Here is a 22078-nt window from a genome sequence, read left to right on the forward strand (position 1 = left end):
AACAATTATATATGAATAGATGACATTATTTGTTCCCTTATAATTTGTATGCTTTTTATTTTTTTATTTTTTATTTTGTTTTATTTTATTTTTTTGAGATGGAGTCTTGCTCTGTTGCCCAGCCTGGAGTACAGTGGCACAATCTCGGCTCACTGCAGCCTCCTCCCAGTTTCAAGACATTCTCCTGCCTCAGCCTCCTGAGTAGCTGGGATTACAGGCACACGACACCACGCCTGGCTAATTTTTGTATTTTTAGTAGAGCAGGGTTTCACCGTATTGGTCAGGCTGGTCTTGAACTCCTGACCTCATGATCCGCCCACCTTAGCTTCCCAAATTATAAAGCGTGAGCTTTTTATTTTTTGATTGTTGATTAACAATGGTGAGAGTGGACATGTTTGCCTTGTTGATCATTTTTGGAGAAAGCATTTGGTAGTTCACTATTATGATGTTACCTGTAGGTTTTTCTGAAATGCCCTTTATCAGACTGGGAAAGTTTCCTTTTAATACTAATTTCCTGAGCATTTCCAACATGATTGAGTATTGAGTGTTGTCAAAACCATTTTCTGAATCTGTTGTGATTACCATGTGTTTTCTTTCCCTTTGTTCTGTTAATGTAATGAGCTACATTGTCTGGATTTCAAATGTTAAACCAATTTCACATTACTGAGATAAGTTCTACTTGGTCATGATGTATTATCTATTTTTTACATTTGGCTGGATTCAATTTGTTAACATTTTATTTTAAAATTTTGCACTTATGCTCAAACCTCTGTCAAGGTGTGCTGCCTCATAAACTTATTTAAGAAGTGTTCCTTCTTCCTCTACTTTCTTACCTTTATGCAATATTATTCTTATTTTCCTTAAATGTTTGAAAGAACTTACCAGTGAAACCATTCAGGGCTTCAGTTTTCTGTGTGGATAAGTTCTTGGTTATAAATTCAATTGATTGATTAGCTATCAGTGTATTCAGATTTTCTATTTATTCTTGAGTGAATTTTGGTAGTTTGTGTCTTTCAACAAATATGTTCATTCTAAGTTGTCAAATTTATTGAAATTAAGTTATTTATAATATTCCCTTTTTATCTTTGTAATATGGATAGTATCTACAGTGAAATCTCCTCTTTCAGTCCAAATACTGGCATTTTTGTCTTCTCTCTTTGTCTGTTGACCCATCTTACTTAGGATTTATTAATTTTGTTGTTCTCTTTAAGTTTATAGCCTTGACTTTGTAAGTTGTCTTTATTGTATCTGTTTTCTGTTTCATTGATTCTTACTCTTTATCTATTCAGAGAAATCACTGACTTTTAATTAGATAATTTGATTTATTTCTGTTTAATATAATTATTAAATTTGTTGGGCTTAGGTCTTACATTTTAGTATTTTTTCACTATTTGTATTTGTTCCCTCAGTTTTTCATCTTCTATTTCTCCTCTTCTGCCTTCCTTTGTGTTAATTGAATCCCTTTTAAGGTCTTTTGTTTGAAGTACTCTGTTGAATTTGTAGCTATACTTCTTTGTATTTTTTACTTTTGTTTGTTTGTTTTTTGTTTTGAGTCAAGGTCTTGTTCCATCACCCAGGCTGGAGTGCCGTGGCCCAGCCTCAACCTCCTGGGCTCAAGCAATCCTCCTACCTCAGCCTCCTGAGTAGCTGGAACTACAGGTGCATGCCGCCACACCTAGCTAATTTTTTAACCTTTTGTAGAGACAGAATCTCAGTATGTTGCCCAGGCTGGTCTTGAAGTCCTGGCCTCACGAGATCCTCCCACCTCTGCCTCCCAAAGTGCTGAAATTGCAGGCATGAACTACCTCGCATGGCCTCTTCGTATTTTTTTAAATTAGTTTTTCTAAGAATTCACTATCAAACCTTAATTGAGTATCCTTACAGTTAAAATTTTATCACTTCATGTAAAATAAAACAAGTTTTAACAATCTAATTCTATTTATACCCTCATCTTTTGTGGTAATATGCTATTGTTCCATATTTTACCTTTTTATATGTTATAAATCCCACAATACAATGTTATATTTTGTATTAAATAGTTCCTTGCCTTTTAAAAACATTAAACAATTAGCTGTTTATTAGTGAAATCCAGAGAAGAAAAAATGATCACAAATCATTTTTGATATTCTTCCTTTCTTTCTGTATATCTGGTTTTTATTGAGTGTTATTTCTTTTCCTCTTGAATAATTTCCTTGAATATCTCTTTTGGTGTTTGTCTGCTGGTAACTCATTCTTTTAGCTTTTAATCATTTGAGAGTATATTTCATAATCATTTTTGAAGCATATGTTCACTGGATAAAACTCTGAATCTATTTCCTTTTTTAGCATTATAAAGATGTTCCATAGTCTACTAGTCTTCATTGTTTCTAGTGAATAATCAGTCCTTATTTGTAATTTTATTTCCCTGTGAGTAATATGTCCCTTTTCTCTGGAATTTTCTCTTTGTCTTTGCTTTTCAGCAGTTTAACTAGTTTCTAGGTGTGGTTTTGTTTGTATTTATTTGGCCTGCATTTCCCTGAATGTTTTAAACCTCTTAGCTGATGTTTCTCACAAAATTCAGGTAATTTTCAGCCAGTATTTGTCTTCCTTTTATTTATTTATTTTTTATTTTTTGGTCTCTGAGTCACATTTTCCTGCTTGTTTGTACAAGTCACAATTTTTTATTATATATTGTATGTTGTGGATTATCCATTGTAGATACTCTGTATTCTATTATCTTCCTCTGAAAATTTTTAATTTTGGGGGCAGGAAGCAGTTAAATTACCTGCTATACACGTTGAACTTGTGGAAACTTAGTTTTTGCATTGTTAGGGAGAGTCTTTTTTAATTTTGGTTTTAGTCTTAGGGCAAATCCTTAGTCCTGGCATATAGAATTTATTCCTAAGGAGTTGCCCCTCTGGAGTTTCAGTGGAAAGCCCAAGGTGTTTATGAATTCTTGCTAGCTTGATAGGATTCAAATTCAAATTCTGTTTCTCTTGCAAAGGGCATCAGTTGAAATCGCTTTTCAGATTTTCCAGATACACAGCTCTATTTTTTCACTGGGTTCACCTGAGTCTTCTAAATACATGGCAAGTTCAGGGGTCAGCAGCCACTTGTAAGTTCAAACTCTGTCTTCTGACACATTAAGCCAATTAGACTGACTTTCTATTTGCATTCTAGCCACTCCATGCTATGAAGACTAGGAAGTGTCTTCATGGGAAAAACTATGAAAACAGAATTTCAGTTAGTAAAATGCCTTTCATTTTAGGATGGAATCCACTCCAGTTTCGGTTTAGTTTTGGTAGCTCTCAGGAATCTTCAACATCTATGGGTGTTTTTTTCATATTTTTTTCAGAGTTTGTATTTATTATCTGTTGGAGGATAGGTCTGGTATGAGCTATTTTGCCATTACCAGAATTTGATTTTATAATACAACCTTTTGTGCCAATATTTTGCATGTATCACATTAATTCTGTCTGACAAAATGTAAGTTTTAATGGGCCCTTGAAGAGGTAGTTACTTTATTTTTCTCTATTCTTTATTATCAATTCACTGGTAATCATTGAGACTCTTCAGTGGTAATTTCTCATTTAGTTTTCCATTCTGATCTCTTCTGGAACATATTTTTTCCATGTTACTCTTCTGCTTAAAAACCTTAAAAGATTTCTTGGCTTGGCATTCAAGGTGCTTAGCAAATTTGGTCCCTATTTACTTTTCTGGTTTCATCTCTTAGTACTCCCCTCTTTTTTTCATTTTTACATAAACCCAAGCCATCACCAGCTTCTTTTTATTCCCTAAAATTGTCCTTTGCTTTTGTTATAAACTGTGCCTTTGCTCACACTGATTTCCTCGCCCAAAGTAGTTTCATATTCATACCTGCTGGTAAATTATTACTTCTCCTTTAAGATGCCGCTCAAGCACCACTTCAACTCTGAAGCCTCCCTAATATTCATCTCTGTCCACTCCAATTGTGTTAGTAGCTTATTTTCCCTGCTCTAATAGTATGTTTAAATTACCTCTGTTAGCATCATTTGTAATTTTTAATTAATGTGTCTTCTCACATTGGGGACCAAATTCCTTAAAAACAAAGTACATGTATTATCTATCTTTGTATACCCCATCACAATGCTGGGTACATATGAATTGTGTCAGAAGTGTTTATGGAATTAATAGATAAATAAATGATTACTAGGCACATTATAGAATTAACCAGAGTTCCCCTTAGGGATAATTTTATATATGCACAAGCACTCACTCATTCACTCGGATATCCCTTGGAATTTAACCAGGAAGGGGCCTCTCCAGGATTAGTTCAGGACCATTTCCAGAGGCTGTGATGGTGAAACTGGCCTTCTTTCCAACCCACCTGGAAAAACTCAATTTTGTCTTGTCTTTAAATCATTCAAATCACAGCTTTCTGAGGAGATTTTTGCCTTGGCAATTTCTATTTTCTCTCTGCAGATTAACTGTCTTTAACTGAAAGTTTGTCTTTACACAAACTGAGATGAAGGATGAATTAACCAATTTGAGCCTTCGAGGGGAAGTTGTACAGAGCAGCCTCTCCTGACGTACAGAGACCTTGCTTTCCCTTGAAGCCTACTGTGGTGCTGTTGATCTCTTGGCCTTTCAGTAACTGTCATTTGAGACTGCTGTTGCTGGCAATTAAAGACTCTTAGGTCAGCTGGAAAGCCGTCTCCAGGTACATAGCTGTGGGTCTAGGCTTCTTCTAACTGCTTTCCATGAAAAAGCATACGCTGAACTCACAAATGACTCCTCTGCTATTAAAAGGAGAAGAAGCTGCCTCATAGAATTATGAGCCATTCCAAGTTCTGGATTCTGATGCAGACTATTGGCTATTTAAGAATGAAATGTTTGGTGTTTTGCACTTGATGAATGGAGCAGTATGAAATCATACAATATGCATATTTTTAAAATTAATTATAACAAAGTGAATTTTAGACTTCAGATACACAGATTAATAGTATACCTTTTGAAAACAATTTATAATATGCTATAAAATTTTTCTTATGTGTTTATAAGGGTTTTCCAGGCATGTAGTTTCCATTTTTAAATTTCTGAATTTGTACACACACATACAATCGTAAGTATTTCTACTGTGGCAACAATTCCTTTACCATTTTGTATCAGAAGCAAAGTTTAGGGACACTTAATAAATGTTCTTTTGACTTTGTAGGCTCTAATACTTTCTTAAAATTCTGAATCTAAGCTTAACTCGAACTTAGATTGTAAATTCAAGTAATAGATAAGTTGTCAGCTTTAAATGAAAAAAAGTAATATTGAGAAATGTTTTCTATCAAAATATTTAAGAAATATTCATTGAAAACATCTTTCTGCATAGTACTCATATGGATGCTTCAATGAATTCCATGTAAGTCTTAAATGGCATAGTCACTTCAAAAAGACAGAATAGAGGAAACCCTCAATATGTATTTGTGGGGCATTTGTGGTTTCTATTACTGTATTTTCTGTACATTACCCAGGTGTTAACTCAGATATTATAAATCTAGGGAAGGATAGACTCCCTTTCTAGGATGTTAGTGGTGGCGGTGAAAGCAAAGGTGAGACCACTTTTATGTGCAAATTTGATTTGTTATTGTTGTTTTCATTGACTTTCTAATTAAGGAGAGTGACCTCCTGGGCATAATTTGCATAGTCGTAAAATAGCTTTAGAGTACTACGTATTTGGGAGATAGAACAGGAAGGGGGCAAAAATAGGAAGAGTGGGAGAAGGAAAAACAGGAAAACATTTTCCAAGTTAGGATTTTGCAAAGGGATCTGGGCACTGCAATCTGTGTGGTGTTAAAAGTCGCTGCTGTAGTTGATCAGGTATCAGATTTGCTTTAAAAGTAGTTTCAAATGTTGGCCTCCCTGGGTAAATCTCTTCTTCCCAAATCTTGGTTCATCTGATACAACATTTCTAGTTTAGCTTAGGATGTCCCCATCCATTTATGGTTCACTCCTTCTGGAAGAGAGAAGAGGTGACCAGAAAAAAGAGATGTGCACATGATCTAAAGCATTTTCTATTCTTTGCCTTCTTAATTCATGTTTTTGTTCTGTGCACCGTGCTTGAATTTTTCAACTTCTGGAAGCATTTCATGTGAGTCCCAGAAAACTGCTGTGTAATCAATTCCTTATCCTTCAGCTCCTGAAGATAATATGTGATATAGGAGGAAAAGTAAAGGTCAGTGCAGGGTAGAGGTCAGACTTGAGCTCTGTTCCTCGGAAAAAGGTAGAAATTGGTAAAGTAGAAGAGAGTAGGAAGGATATGTGAAGACTGTGGTATAGCATGAGTGGGAGAGAGATTGGGCATATGTATGGCATATCTGGGAGACTCAGTTGGTACCAAGTAGAGAATCTAGAATGTTTATACTAAAGCCAGCATCTAAAAATCCACTATGATCTCTGTCAGTCTTTGGGACAGTAAAACTTCCCATTTACAATGAAATACATATTTTAAATGAAGAAATAAATGGAAGCTGACTATTTGGTTTTGCTAGAGGTGAAGAGAAAGCTACAACAGAAGAAGCAGGTCTCAAATGTTAATCACCTGTGGCATAGCAGTTAACTTAGAATAATATTGAAATGTTTTTGCATCTGACATTCTCCACAAACCTGTCCCCTTTTATGTGAATGCATGTCAGTATATAAATTGCTGAATCCATGTCAGTTGTAAAGTAATGGTACTGAGGGCATCATAAATTACCATGGTGATCCTCAGGAGAAGACACTGTCATATCTGAATGAGTGTTTCACTTCCAGAGTAATGTATGCCTTCATCTGGCCCAGCAGTCAGCATATTGCCCTGTGTTGATGGATATTGTCGGCTGGAAGCTACACTACATTTCACTGCACAATAAACATGGCTGTCAAACCCATATAAAGTGAAATCAATTTATCCTGTATGGTCAGTGCATTTTAAATGAAATTAATGTACTGTGGGTATGGTGGCAAAAAGGTATCATATTAGTTATGCATCTTGGGATCTAAGACTTTTCATGTAAAGGATCATTCTATCTAGTAGGCCGAAAAGAAGGGCTGTTTATAAAATATGTTATTTTTGTACAGTCTTCAGAAAGTAGCCTTTCTGCTCTCCTTCCTGTTTAGAAAAAAATTCATGTTAGCCAATCCCACCCTTTTTATACTGTCTTTTGTTTGCAGTAAATGATGACCATATTTGCTAAATAATAGTGCACTATAATGTTGTAATTTATTACTGGCTTTGACACAAACAAATTTCTACTTAACCAAGGTATCTAAAAATAGAGAGGAAGGGCCAGAAATTGATTGAATCATGTTGGTCCTGTATAATAACTTCACTGAGCGGAAAGGATTTACTTTTTCCAGAAAATAGAAATGTTGATTTTAATGTACATTTTGCTTCTAAACTTCTGGGCGTAGGCTTTCCTGTTATGCGGTAGAAGCCTTGTCTGAGGCTATCAGTCCGACCACTTTACGTTTAATTATAAAAGTTCTCAATCTGTGGGAGATAGTCAGGAGTTGCCACATCACAAAGTATACATCAGTATATCATCCTGGCATAGGGTGCATGAAGACAAGTAAGAGCCATGTTCATTCATTCATTTATTTATTCAATCATTCATTAATATAACATAATTTACTAACTGAAATCCTATGTGCCAAGTACTTTAATGAATCCTAGGAATAGAGCAGTGAATAAGACCCAGCCCTTGTCCTATCTTCAAGGAGCTTTCAATCTCGTATGTTACTAGAGTCAGCTCTTTGGAAATTATAAAACATCAGGAATTTAGGCATAGTTTCATAGATGTTAAAGAACTACACTTAAACAGAAAAATAGAACAGCACGCTTGAAATAAATGCCTCAGTCTATGACTTTTGCATATGAGTTGAAAACCAAATAATCTTTGCTTAATGAATATTTTATTATCTGTTATGTGAAAAATCCTGAGGATACAAGAATGAGTACAGCATAATCACTAACTTTAGGTATCTCATATTCCTGAGAGGAGTGGAAAGGAGGGAGATAGTCACATAAACAATAATTACTATGGGGCATGTCTCCTGAAAGCAGGAGTGAGTGCAGCCTGGGGAGCATCATTGCAAATTCTGTTCTTTTAGCCTGAATTACCCTTCCCATCGGACTTTACTTCCTCTCCCACTCACTTGCTGATTCCTATTCATCCTTGAAGACTCAGTTTAGACATCTCATCTCCTAGGAAGTGCTAGCTGACCATTCTGTCTGGTGCTCTTTCGGTGCCCTGTTAACGTCAGTATAGTAGCACCTCTTACCCTCTTTGTTATCATTGTCTATCCTTACTCTGAACTGTGAGCTCTTTAGAAGCAGGGGCTGTTTTATTTACCATGGTCTCCTTAGCACCTGGCATAAAACCTAGGTTATAGTAATTGCTCAATTAATGTTTTTCATAGAATTAATTCATTCAATCATGAAACATGTCAGCATTGAAGGATGAATGGGATTTAGCATGAAGGAGTAGGAGAAGGGTCTTCTAGGCAGTGAGAAGAGCACAGGTGAACACAATATTGTGAAAAACAATTCTATTTGGGGGAAACATATAGAGTGGTTGTGATCTGGGGCAAATGAGTCTAAAATGACTGGTAAGAGCATGCTTTTGAAGAAAGGAATTACAGCAGGAAAGTTTGCCATAAGGTAATGTCATTCATTGCTCTATAATCACCTTCCATTTATTGTAGTAAATGTGGTAGGGTGTATAAAACACACACAAAATTAATTCTTAGTGTGCCTTTGAGGGCTACATCAGAAGAGCCTGTAGAACTGTCCTTTGAACCTGCCTTCTACTTCCAAGAAGTCACCTAGAAAAGAAGAGGAGGACCTGGGGAAAACAGCTGACCCAGGGGGCAAGCTATGTGACATTATCCACAAAATAACACTTTCCATTAATCTTCTTCTTCCTGCCCTGACATTACAGGAAGTAAAGCAATGAATGGCTCTGCAGCTAAACTACAGCAGTATTATTGTTGGCCAACAGGAGGTGCCACTGTGGCTGAAGCACGAGTCTACAGGGACGCCCGCGGCCGTGCCAGCAGCGAGCCACACATCAAGCGACCAATGAATGCATTCATGGTTTGGGCAAAGGATGAGAGGAGGAAAATCCTTCAGGCCTTCCCCGACATGCATAACTCCAACATTAGCAAAATCTTAGGTAAGTGCAGCAGCGCAGCTAAAGTTGATCTTCTCCCCCGGCGAGTCCCATGAGTGCCACCAGGGTGGGAAGCAGGGGCATAACTAGGATCCTAAGGGAGATTGTGGTGGGCACAAGTTAGACGAAGGTCAGACAGCTGCCGCAGGAGCCTTCGTCATCACATCTGCCTCCCCCAACCCATAACGTGGCATTTAGGTTTGGGAGTTATTATATCCACCAGGTGCCAGGTCAGGACTAGCTAAACACTTATTTTTAAGACAAAACTATTTATAGTATGTGTTAATATTGTGAATTTAGCAACTCTTGAGAGGTCACTGCTAAACAAGAATCATGGAGACAAGCTTTATCTCTTTTTACTGTGCAGTTCTCTTACATTCATGCGTTGCTATGAAGTACTCATAGACCCTAGTGTTCTGCTTTAGCGTCTTGGGTTTATATGTCCCACTGAAAGAATTCATCAAGGAATAGAAACACAAAATGGTGTGAAATTCATGGAGTGCAGAACTGTGCCTCTGATGATCACTTTAAAACTTGTAAAATAAATCTACAATTATTTTAACAGGACAGACTAGTTCAAATTTCATAGCAGTGAGCTGAGCACATGAACCACAGGGCAGAGGCCCAGTTTGTGGTAAATTGCCAGAGTGATTCTCTATTTCTCAGGATTAAACTCAAGCCTTGTTCTATTAGTGTAGAGCTTGCCTAGTGCGGATTGTACAGTTTGGAATTATTGTGCTCAACATGTTAAACATATTTTATTCAACATGCAGCATTACAGTCAACATGTTTCCTCTTTAAAAAGGAAAAACACAGAAGGCACTGTTCTACTTAAGCTGTCACGATGTGACAAAATCTCAAAGGAAGCCGTTTAAGAAGCTGAAAAACATTAGAGACTTAAACTGTGGTTTTAATTTTTTAAATGTTTTGTTCAAAAGTAATAAATATTTAACCTGAGTAAATATCAGTGATCTGGACATGCACAGATACACGTGTTTTGTCACTGTATAAATAGTTTAACTTGATTCTGAGGCATTTTGAGGCAGTGACCTCTAAGAAAAATTTAAAACATACATAAGATCAAATAGTGGTGAAATGTTAAAATATGTTTTTCTTTTTTTCTTTTGATTTTCTAATTTCAAAATGGATACTAAATGTCACTACAATTAAGTGTGGTTTTCATTTTTAGAGCTTCAGAGTTACTCATAGGGATGTTATTCTTTTGAATTTAAATACCTTTCAAACCAAAATGTTCCTCGTGGACATACTTTTTTTTTTTTTTTTTCCTATTTAAACAATTTTTTAAAAAAAAAAAAAAAAAAAAAAAAAAATCAGTGCTGCTCTGGCCTTACAGTTTTATATCTAACTTGAAGATTTTCTTATTTTTCTGCCCTTTTAGTAGCAATATGAGAAAGCTTTCAGATGGGCACAGAGCCTCTCTGTTTCCATTTTGGCAGCTATGGGGAATCTATATCATTTGTGTGCATTCTGTGAAAAAATTATTAAGAATATAGTAAGTAACTCACTGATGTAAATGACGAGTTGATGGGTGCTGACGAGTTGATGGGTGCAGCACAGCAACATGGCACAAGTATACATATGTAACAAACCTGCACGTTATGCACATGTACCCTAGAACTTAAAGTATAATAATAATAAAAAAAAAGAATATAGTAAGTATATTCATTAAAATGTAAAGTTTTAAGTACAAGCATTTCAAGAACACCAAGAATTCTTTGTTAATTGGGGCTTTAAGCTGCTGGAAACCAGCAGAACAGAGAGAAGCATATCTGCATAAGCCTTCTACACAACTTTTGCACAACAATCAGGAAAGAGCAGGGATGGATGTGCTATTAAAGCAGACCAGGATATTGCTGGCTGCAGAGAATATTTGTACAACTTTTCCATTTGTTTATGTACAAAAAATCTCCACTGAAGAATAGCTAACATCCAGCCTGCACAGCTGTTACCGCTTTATTCACCAACGAGACACAAAAATGCAATTTGATACATGTAAAAAAACACATCCCCTCTTCATCAAGTGTTTAGATAATTCTTTATAAACAATATTAGAGAAGTGAATACTTATCCTTCTTCCTGTATAAACCATATTAAAAATTTTTGTACTTTTATTGGTACAGCTTTGAATGAACGTTTATAGTACTTGAAAATGGTATATATAATTCCAACGGTACCTTCCGGTTCTAAAGCTATAACTTCTTAAGTAGAGCTTAGGTTTTTTAATTACCTAGGCCATGGGAGACTTGTGCACAGTAGCTTTTCATATATGGAAGGATTTCAACATCTGCTGACATCTTGTCAAAGGATAGTTTCACTAAAGATACTTGGAGTTTGGGAGATGTTTGAATTTCTAGGACAAAGAAAGCTTTTCCTGAGAATCCTGTCATGCTCAAAAGTATGCTTAGGAAGTTTAGCCTTTTAACCCTGTTGAGAGGATAGGCAGGTGGATGGGGAAAGATCTTGGTGTAGGCGATGATCTTTAAGCAGCAAAGATATATTTTAAAACGTATAGTAGCATCAGTCTTAAACTATTGAGAGAAATAGTACGAGAAAGTGTCATATGCTTTGTACTACAGACTAAGAGTATAGTTGGGATAGCCATTGCTATGTGGTAATTGGAGCCACCCAGCACACAGATGAGTGAAGTGGTGGAAAGGTATATCTAGTTGTGTTTGCCTAGAATATGTTGCCTTGACCACTTGGGTACTTAAGGCTATTTTTATTTATAGGATCTCGCTGGAAATCAATGTCCAACCAGGAGAAGCAACCTTATTATGAAGAGCAGGCCCGGCTAAGCAAGATCCACTTAGAGAAGTACCCAAACTATAAATACAAACCCCGACCGAAACGCACCTGCATTGTTGATGGCAAAAAGCTTCGGATTGGGGAGTATAAGCAACTGATGAGGTCTCGGAGACAGGAGATGAGGCAGTTCTTTACTGTGGGGTAAGTATTCCTGAATTTAGCCACCTGGGCTTTTCTTTTGCAGTAAGTAACTATAGGATGGCTATTGGCAGTATGTTTGGGAAGGAGATTAGGGAAAGAGGATGTTGTGACATACTGAAGGGGCTTGGCCATGAGAATCTTTGCTGTGTCATAGGGGCACTGCCTTGCACCATGGCTTTTGCTCAAATCAAGCCAAACCTGGAAGAGCTCACTCCCAGCTGATCACCCCTGTCATTGTCTCCCAAGCCAATTTAAGATGCTCAGTGCCCACACACAGAGTTTCTGGTAGTTTATTTAACCAGACACACAAGGAGAAAAAATAAAAACTAACCTTAAGAAATTCCCAGAAGCTTTCCAGCTTCTCTGGGTGGTGCTTCTGACTCTAATCACAATAGTCTGCTTTTGTTGTGGGATCTACCACAAGATAATTGGCCTTGACATTGGTTAGAGGATCTCATTTTTGGGATAAGATCCAGAACTCCTGTTGCAGTAAATTATTCTGTGGTGGGAGCAGTAACAATGTGTATTTTCTTGCTTAAATCAGAAACTAGACATGCTTTTGATATCTTCAAGTCTGATTTCATGTCATTTTGTTTAAAAATTAAGTAATAGATTTCTGGTATAAATTTCAACTTGGCTGACTGGCTGTCTGCATTCAAAAGAGGCCCCTCATAACCACAGTAGTCAGGATAAGTGGGGATGCAGATAACTGTAGATTCCAACATACCTAGACCTAGAAGCACAGCAGGGTGGCAAACCCAGAGGGCCATCTGAGGCACAGACCTGAAGCGGCTGGACTCAGAGTAGGGAAACACTTGGGAAAGAGCTTGAGAGAGAGAAGTGGAGTAAGCAAGAGGGAAGCTGCATTTGCTATGAACTTGGAGGAGAACTGAGGAGCTGTGCTGTGCCAGGGAACTAAGAGAGCTTCACTTGAAGGTAGAAAAAGAGATACCTTAAAGGAGAAGTAAAGAGCAATTTACTTTTAAGGGCACTCAAGAGGTAACCCCATGGAACAAAAAGTTGGTTTCAGAGCATATATTTAAAAGGAATAGTAAATAGAATAAGAAAACAAAGCCATTGAAAGTAGTCTGGGTCATGAATCTGTGCAATACACTGCAGTGTTTTGGGGAGGAGCGTGGGCTTTGGAGTTTGACTGCTGGGGTTCACATACTGACTGTGCCATCTATCTGGGCAAGTTATTTAACTTCTCTAACTTTTGTTTTCTCATGTGTAAAATGAAACGAATAGTGGAAACTATCTTGTATGATTGTTGAGAGGATTCAATGAGGCAACGCTTTTAAAAGTACTTTATATAGTGCTTAATACAATATCAATAAAGGTGAACTCTAGCATTATCATTACTATTTAATATGTATTTCCTATCACAGAAAACCATATTTTATATCACACCAGATGATCAGTGAATTTCTTTATACCATGGCAGAATCTTTTAGAGGTAGAGAGAAGCTTAAGCCACTTTATTATAAAAGATCCCAGTATGTCAACAAATGAAGACATGACAAAATAGGATTACCAAATTCCTCTATATTATAAATGTTTGTAATTTTAAAGGTAATGCATTTAACACTAAAAAGCGCAATGCGGTGTAATTGGGCTATTCAGATGATAATTAGAGGTTTTATGAAAAATACTAATTCATAGTCCACTTTAAGATTGTGTGATAAACATTCTCTTTTAATCCTGTTAATACACCTCTAAGATTGTGTATAATCTCTTTTGAACAATCCAAAAGTTTAAGTTTGAGACCTTTTGTGATTCCTGCCCTTGTCCTCAGTCATGTTCCTTGTGTATATAGTGATACATAGCGGGACTGTTTTGCCGGTCTGGAAGGCTACTAAAAGTACTGTTTTAATACCTTGATGTAATACTTATTTGAAAATATGAGTTGCAGTAATACTATTGAATTTAGTTCCCTTTACTAAAAGGTACATTAAAACAGCTCTGGATCAAAATACCACAACATGTACCAATGCATGTAAAATAAAAAACTAAAACAATTTAATAACATCTATTATTTATTGACTATCTAGCGTATACTAGGATTTTAGGTATATAGTCCCATATTTCTCTAAATAAGATAAAGAAGTTGAGTTTTAGAGAGTTCCTGTGGCTACAGAAAGGTGCTAAAGAGCAAAGGTTCAAATTCAGGTCTTGGCCCTCATCATGCCAAATGACTGAGGAACTGTCTTTACCATTTTGTCTCAAAATATGCCTCATGGCCCTATGTGCGCAGTCATGAGTGTGGCTGTGCCCTCTGAGCAAGAGCTCTTAGCACTTGGAGAAAATGAAGTCTCTGCTTGTGGTATATGGTGCATAAAAAAGAGCTTTGAAATTTAGAGACTAAGTATCCTGTTCTTGATAGTATAGGACAGTCCTTTATGGAAGGATCATTTTAGACTGCAGAATAGGGCTACTGAAGAGCAGGCAATGATCACAATGTCTTATTCTTTAATATCAATGCTGAGCATTTTCCTCTCTGCCCAGCTTTGATAATACTTGCTACATAGAGCCAGATGTCGTTTCTGCTTAAGGATTTTTGTTCTCTTTTAAGTAGTTGTAGTTGATAGATTATTAATTTCCTGAGGTTTATCTTTGGAAATTGATCTTTATTAGATATGAGGTTATTACAAGAGTTGAGCAAAAAACAAACAAAAATTCAAATATTGCTATTGATGTCTTGATGGAATGGGGTGAGATCAATTTTTATAGCTGATTTTGAAAGGACGTGCATAACTTTCAAGCCAATAAAAATGCATATACTGCTCAACATTTTCATGCATTTTACTGACTACACAACTGTGGCTGATGAGTTAGATTTTTTTTTTATTACTTAGCTATTATGAAATGAATTTATCAATAATATGGAATGGAGCAAAGTTATCTCTTGCCTTGGTTTTAACCTCTTCAGTTTGCAGAGTATTGGAATGTTGTAACAATCCAGATAAGAGTACTATTAATGTAGAGGGAATATTCATTAGGGTCCATATAGCTACAATGATGTCTTCCCAAGAACTGTACCAAATATACTTCCATTTATTTGAAACTTATTTGGTAATTTACCTATGAACTCATAGAGAATTATGCAGGTACATTCAGCCCTCCGTATGTGTGTGGATTCAACCAATTTTGGATCAAAATTATTTTTTAAAAAAATTCCAGAAAATGTTACATTATTGCTACAGTACACTATGTAGTTAGGTCTACAGTGTTTGCATCTGTATGGAACATCTACAGACGTTTTTTTTTTCTTGCATTTATTTCCTAAACAATTCAGTATAAAAAGTGTTTACATAACATTTATATTGTATTAGCTATTACAAATAATGAGATTGTTTAAAGTATATGGGGGATGTGTGTAGGTTATATGCAAATACTATACCACTTTATAAAAGGGACTTGAGCATCCTCAGATTTTGTTATCTGTGGGGGGTCCTGGAAACAATTCCCCATGATACTGATATAAAACTAGTATAAAATATTAAATTTGGGGCTACTTTTTTAGCAATGATAAAGATAAATTATTGAATACTTACTGTGTGCTATGTACTCTGCTGAGTGGATTATACAGATTATTGCAAATAATTTGCAAGATATGGAATATCATTCCCACTATACAATTGAAAAATGCAATATTCAGAGATGTTAAATAATTTGTCTAAGGCCACACAGCTAGTAAATGACTGAGCTGAGATATAAACCAGGTTTATGTGAATGTGAAACATATGTCCCTTTTACCAAAGGCCATTGGTAAGGACATGATATTACACACAGGCGGTATAGTGGAGTGGTTAAGAGCATCAATTCTGGAGTCAGACTAGTCTGGCTCAAATACTAGATCTGCACCTTCTTGGCTGTAGGAAGTAATACATGGCAGTCTTTATCCATCTGAACTCTCCCCTTGCCCTTGGGAAACATTTATTCCTCTCTACCCCAGTTTCCTCATATGTAGAATGAGAATGACAATACCAATGACATATGCAGGACTCTTCTTGAAGACTGAGTAACTTACTATTTGTAAAGTGCTTAGAACATTGCCTGGCATATGAAAAGCTTTAAATTCAAGTAAATATTATTATTCTAGAAAAATAATACTGTGTGTCAAGTATATATTCTATGTTATATTAAAATAATTATTTTAGTGCCTTGTACTATAAGTGATTTGAACATTTGCCATTTTAATCTTAATTTTAAAGAGGTTGAATCAATCCTACTTAAGACACTTATAAAATACAATTATGTTAGCATAGATTAGCCGTGCTCTTTTAAGTATTGTCCTCATGTAAAGACCCTGGATTAGAACATTCAATAGGTAAAGTGAACAGATTAATATTATTTCTGTTCCTTCCTGCAATATCAGCTATAGAGATATGTGACGTATAGGCTTATCTCCTAATGAAACAAACTTCCTTGTCTTTGTTTATACACTTTGAAGGGTCTGAAGGGTCAGCAAACAATGGGGCTTTGCCAGCATAAATATGTAGTTACTTTGTAATTGGCAAAGCTAGATTACACTCCAGAAATATTCCTGTAATTTTGAAGTCATGTAGCAATGGTGGGCTCTATCAGGGCCAGGTTTTACTCTTTACTTAGACTGGGAGGAAGGGTTCTTAAGTATCTCTGTTCATATCAACTCATGTATATACTTTTACAAACATCCACAAATGTTGTTTTGATGTGCACATTCATTATTTGCAAAGCCCAATACCTGCCAGCTATTCCTGTTTGTGAAATCTGCAGTGTTTGAATTTTGACTTTGAAATTGATCTATAAAGGAAGGAAAAAATGCCTTTTAGGAAAGTAATTTCTGATAGACAAAGCTTGAGCCTGCTGGCTGGATTTCTTACTTTGTTCATTGATTTATTAGTCAATTGGTAAGGGCCTCTTTGAAACCAGCTATGTGTCCAACACTTTGCTATATTAATATGGTACATGAGGCCTTATTTCTGTACACATGAGTTTCAGAAAATTCTATAGTTGGGGAAGCCAGATACATATATGAATACATTAGCATATAATAGTGTGTTATACACACACATACACACACAAGACATGGCACAACACTGTAATTAGCTATGCACAGTTAGTTGTTTTTTAGTCTCTCTTTATGCTAATAATGATAATAAGAGAGCAAGATCAGCGTGATGGTTAGCTTCTGATTTTGCATCCACAGAATTAGTTGCAACATAGAAGGGGCCTCAGATGTTATATACTTTAAACCATTGTAGGAGTCTTCCCTAAGTTCTACTTGAACTCTTCCAAGGGTAGAGAGCTCACTGCTTCCCAAGGGAGCTAGTTCCTTTGTGGAACATTTCCTAATTCTAGCAAGTTTTCTTTTCTGTTAACTAAGCCATAATCTGCCTTCCTGCTACTTTGCAGGTTGGTTCTAATCTTCTTTCGTGTCTCCTAGAACAAATCTTCCCTTTATTTATGAGAATAGCCATTCAAGCATCTAAAGATGGTTATTTTCATACAGCTATTCTTATTACATCTTTTCTTCCCTGGAATAGATTACCTAGGATGTTTTTCTCTCATTCATTCATTCATTCATCCTATATATTTAACAGATATTTACTGAGTTCCTCCTATGTTACAAGCAGTCTGAGTTCTGGAACTATGTCAGTGAAAATTTTTGTCTCTTGAAGCTTATATTCTAGTGATAGAAGTCAAACAAAAAACAAACAAATAAATAAATAATAGTGAGAAGTGCCTTAAACAAAGTAAAGTAAGGAAAAGGGTAGGAAGTTTCAGCATATAGGGTGCAATTTTAAATATGGTAGTCATGGAAAACCTCACTGAGAAGGCAACATTTGAGCAAAGGCCTGAGTAGGTAAGGGAGCAAGCTGTGCAGATATCTGGGAAATGTAGGCAGAGAGAACAGCAACTGCAAAGGTTTTAAGGAAAGATTGTGCCTAGTTTGTTCCAAGAAGAAATAAAGAGACCAGAATGACAGGAGCAAAGTGAGTAGGTAGGAAGAGTAATAGAAAAGACTTGTAAGCCATAGTCTTCATAACAAGGAGCCAAGTTATGAAAAGGCTTGTAAGACATTGTGAAGACTTTGTATTTGACCCTGAGTGAGATGGAAAGGCATTGATGAGTTTTAAGCAGAGGAATGCTTTCATATGACTTAGGTTTTTAAAGGATCACGCTATCTGCTATGTTGAGAATTTTCTGAAGGGAGAATGGCCTGTAGCAAGGAAGCCAGTCTCTTACAATAAACCAGATTGGAGTTGATGGTGGTTTGTTCCAGGTTTGTAGGGGTGGAGGTGGTAAGAAGTAGATGGGTTCTAGATGTGTTCCTGAAGAAGAAACAATAGGATTTGCTGATCAATTGGATACAGGGTTTGAAAGAAATACAGTTACCATAGATTGGCTTATTCAGCTGGAAGCACGAAGTAATCATTAACCGAGAATAGGATGGCCATGAGAGGGGCAGGTATGTGGGAGAATGATCAGGACTTTAAGTTTTGCACCTATGAGATTGAGACAGCACTTAGACATCCAAATCAAATAAGCAGTTTTATATATATATATATATATGAGTCTAGAATTTAGGAGCGAGAGGCTTTCTGGAGATATAAATTGGGAAGTTGTCAGCATATAGATAATATTTAAAGCCATGGAATTAGATGAAATCACCAAGGGAATAAATTTAGATAGAGAAGAGAAGAAGTCCAAGGACTGAATCCATGGGCACTTCGGTGCTTAGATGGCAGGGAGATGGGAACTTAGAAGGAGCAGCCAATGAGATAGGAGGAAGACCAGGAGGGTGCGGCATCTGAGACAACAAGTGAATAAAATGTTTCAGCAAGGAGAAAATGATCAACTATATCAAATGCTGCCTGTGTTATAGATCTGGGTAACATGAGGACCAAGAACTGACTTTTGGATTTAACAATATGAAGATTATTGATGGTGTGACCTTCATAAGCTCTGTTTCAGTGGCATACTGGGAGTGATTGAAGTGGGTTTAAGAAAGAATTGAGTAGAAGAAATGAAGAAAGACAACTTTTTAAAGAGTTTTGCTTTAAAGGACATCAAAGAAATGGAGCAAGAGCTGGAGGGGGACATGTGCCAAGAGAGAGATTTTTGGTTTTGTTTTTTATGGTATGAGTGATTATAGCATGTTTGCTGGGAATTCTATACAGAATCAATGATTCAGATGGTAGAGACAATTGTTGGAGAGATATCTTTAGCAAACAAGAACAGATAGTTTCAGTGCACAAGCAGAGGGGTTAGCCTTATATTGGATTATGAGCTGATTCAAAATATGGGAAGGCAGGCAGAGAATGGGGCACAGATACAGGGAGGCCTGTCAATGTGACAGTGGGAGTTTGTGAAAAGTTTCTTCTGATTGCTTCTAATTTCTCCATGAAATGGAATGCCAGGCCATTAGCCTGGAGTGAGAAAGGGGGAGAAGAAGTTGGATATTTGAGGAAAGTTAAGAAGGTAGGAAGTAATTGTCTAGGAGGCTAAAAGAAGGAGTGGGCTAGGACAACGTGCAATATGATGGCTGAACAGCACCAGAGGCCTGTTTGAAGTACAGGATTGTAAATTTAGAGACTAGTAAGTATGGCAGCGTATTTTCTCCAGCCAAGTTCAGCTGTGTGGCTAAACAGAAGAGTAGGCAGAGAGACTGAACTAAAGTTGGAGTTTTGCTATGTAAGAGAATGAAGAGTGTCTGCGAGGGAGTGAGTAACCATGGAATTGGAACTGGGTAAAGAGGTAAGTGGGGGCACAAGCAGGGAGAGGCTCAAGTAACTGAGGGCAGTGAAGGTGGGTTGAAGGGTCAGGAAACCGTAGCTCCTCAGAGGGAATGGGGAGTGAAATCATAAACTGGGTACTAGAGGGAGAAAACTAGAAAAATAAGGTGTGGTGGTTACAGAGTGGGATATTTAAAATTGAGATTAGGGAGGAGTGACAGATGAAAAAGACAAGGTCCACTGTATGACAAAAGAGCAAGCAACTAAGATAGGGAGGGACCCAGATTATCACAGTGGAGGGGAGGTCACACTGAGATAGCCAGGTGTTAGAATGAACATCTACAGAGATAGCAAAGTCATCAAGGATCATGGCAGAGGTTATGTTGAAGAGACAGCAACAGTGAGCCAGGAGCTAACGTCTTTTAGGAATGAGGGGGACTGATCAGACAGTAGGTAGATAAAGGTATGAGTGGGTGACATAGTCTGGTGACATGAGATTCAAAGATGAGATTTTTAGGATGGAGGGATTAAAAAGTAGGTTGGAAGAGGCAATGAGGAGCTAAGAAGGGAACTACCCCACCTCCAGACCCATTCATGTGAGGGGCATGGAAAGCAAATAACCAACTCTTCCAAGGCCCTTAGGGAGACTCATGGCCTAGAGAGAGAGCCAAGTTTCAGTTAGAGCAAGAAGGTGAGTCGGTAAGGACTGACAGTTGAGTTCCAGAGGGTATAATGGAAATATTTCATAAATTAGAGAAAGGAGGGACTTAGGGTTAGAGAAAGGGTTATACAGTACCAAATGTTATTCTTTGGGTACTTTTTCCTTTTTAAACATTTCTTAGAAGATGTCAACATTTTCCCATCTCAGATGCCCTTCTCTACGTTCTGTGGTAAAGAGGAAATCCTCTCCTGGCCAGGCTTGTGAACTAGAGTATTGTTTTACAATTAACTGCCAATTCCAAATGGCTCCTGTGGGCCGGCACTCATGGAGAGTCCAGAGAATTACCTTGTCATTTTCTTGGTGCTCCCCCAGACCTAGGACATGCTTGCGCTCTGTGAGGTTTACACCAGCTTCCCAAAGGAGGAAAGGAAAGAGAATTAACATTTTCATCTACTCTGTAATGTAATGCTTTGCATATATGTTCTTACTTAATCTTCACAGTCCTGTCAAATGTGATTGTTCTAATTTATAGATGAGGAGAGGCAATGTCGGTGATAATAATTAGCCTGCCCAAGATCACACAGCCAGTAACTGATGCAGCTGGGATTTAAACCCAAGCCAATCTGACTCCAAAACCTGAGCTCTTTGCACCATACCACATAACCTTCTTCCCAGAAGGCTTGGAGAGTCAAAAATCATCTCTCACAGGAATAAGTTCTCACTCTAGCATTTATGTACAACCTCGAACAGTTGTATGTGAATGTGAAAACCTTACCAGAGCTGGACTCCCTTCATTTCCTCCAGGTGGGGAGTAACCCCTGGGTTTTTACCCTCACTGGCTTTTAGCGTTGTCTGGGGGCTTAAAACAGCCATATCTATCTCTCCACTCCCAGGACTAGGCTTTTGAATATCATGTGTCTCACTCTCACTCTAGAAAGAAATTGTACAGATGTTTTATTTGCTTGTTTATTTATTTTTAGCATTCCATTACCAGCTTAAAGTCCAAATACTCTGAACTATGTGGAGCCCAGTGTAGAAGATTTCAATTCCGATTTAAATTGCTAAGGATTTTTCTGATAGTGTGAGCTTGCCTTTCTCGCCCTGATCTCGATATATACTAGAGAATTTGTGACACAGTGAAGGTTCAACTCCTGATTATGGTACTTGCGTGGCCTTGAACAAACAGCTTGAATTTTCTGAAACTTAATTGGTCACTTCATGTGTAAAAGAGGGAAAATGATACCTAACTCTCCGGCTTATTATGAGGATTCAAGAAGATAATGTAAAAACACCTAAATATAGTTCCCAGTGCATAATATGAACTCAATTTAAATTTATTCAGGAGACCTGTTGACATAGATATTCTATATCTATATCAGATATAGATAAAAATATTGCAAAAAGTGACCATCTATTCTTTGTGAAAAGAAAACGAATCATTTGATAGTTTGTTTTTATGCAGAGTTTATATTATAGATCAGCTTGCCAAATTGGGAAATCTGTAAAATGGGTTAACATTGCAGTAAAAGCTTTCACTCTACACTCATAATGTGATTAAGGCAAAAATATTT

At 36.9% G+C, this 22078-nt stretch overlaps 1 protein-coding gene across 1 annotated transcript in view; it reads left to right on the top strand.

The window, feature by feature from the left end:
* The window catches only part of SOX6 (SRY-box 6), a 417034-nt gene that overhangs the window by 386351 nt on the left and 8605 nt on the right, over positions 1 to 22078 (top strand). Inside the window, 2 exon segments of the mRNA XM_025358428.1 lie at positions 8928 to 9161; positions 11909 to 12125. Of these exon segments, the coding sequence (XP_025214213.1) occupies positions 8928 to 9161; positions 11909 to 12125 (451 nt within the window).

The sequence above is a fragment of the Theropithecus gelada genome, chromosome 14 (assembly GCF_003255815.1).
Source record: "Theropithecus gelada isolate Dixy chromosome 14, Tgel_1.0, whole genome shotgun sequence".
Taxonomy (NCBI): Eukaryota; Metazoa; Chordata; class Mammalia; order Primates; family Cercopithecidae; genus Theropithecus; species Theropithecus gelada.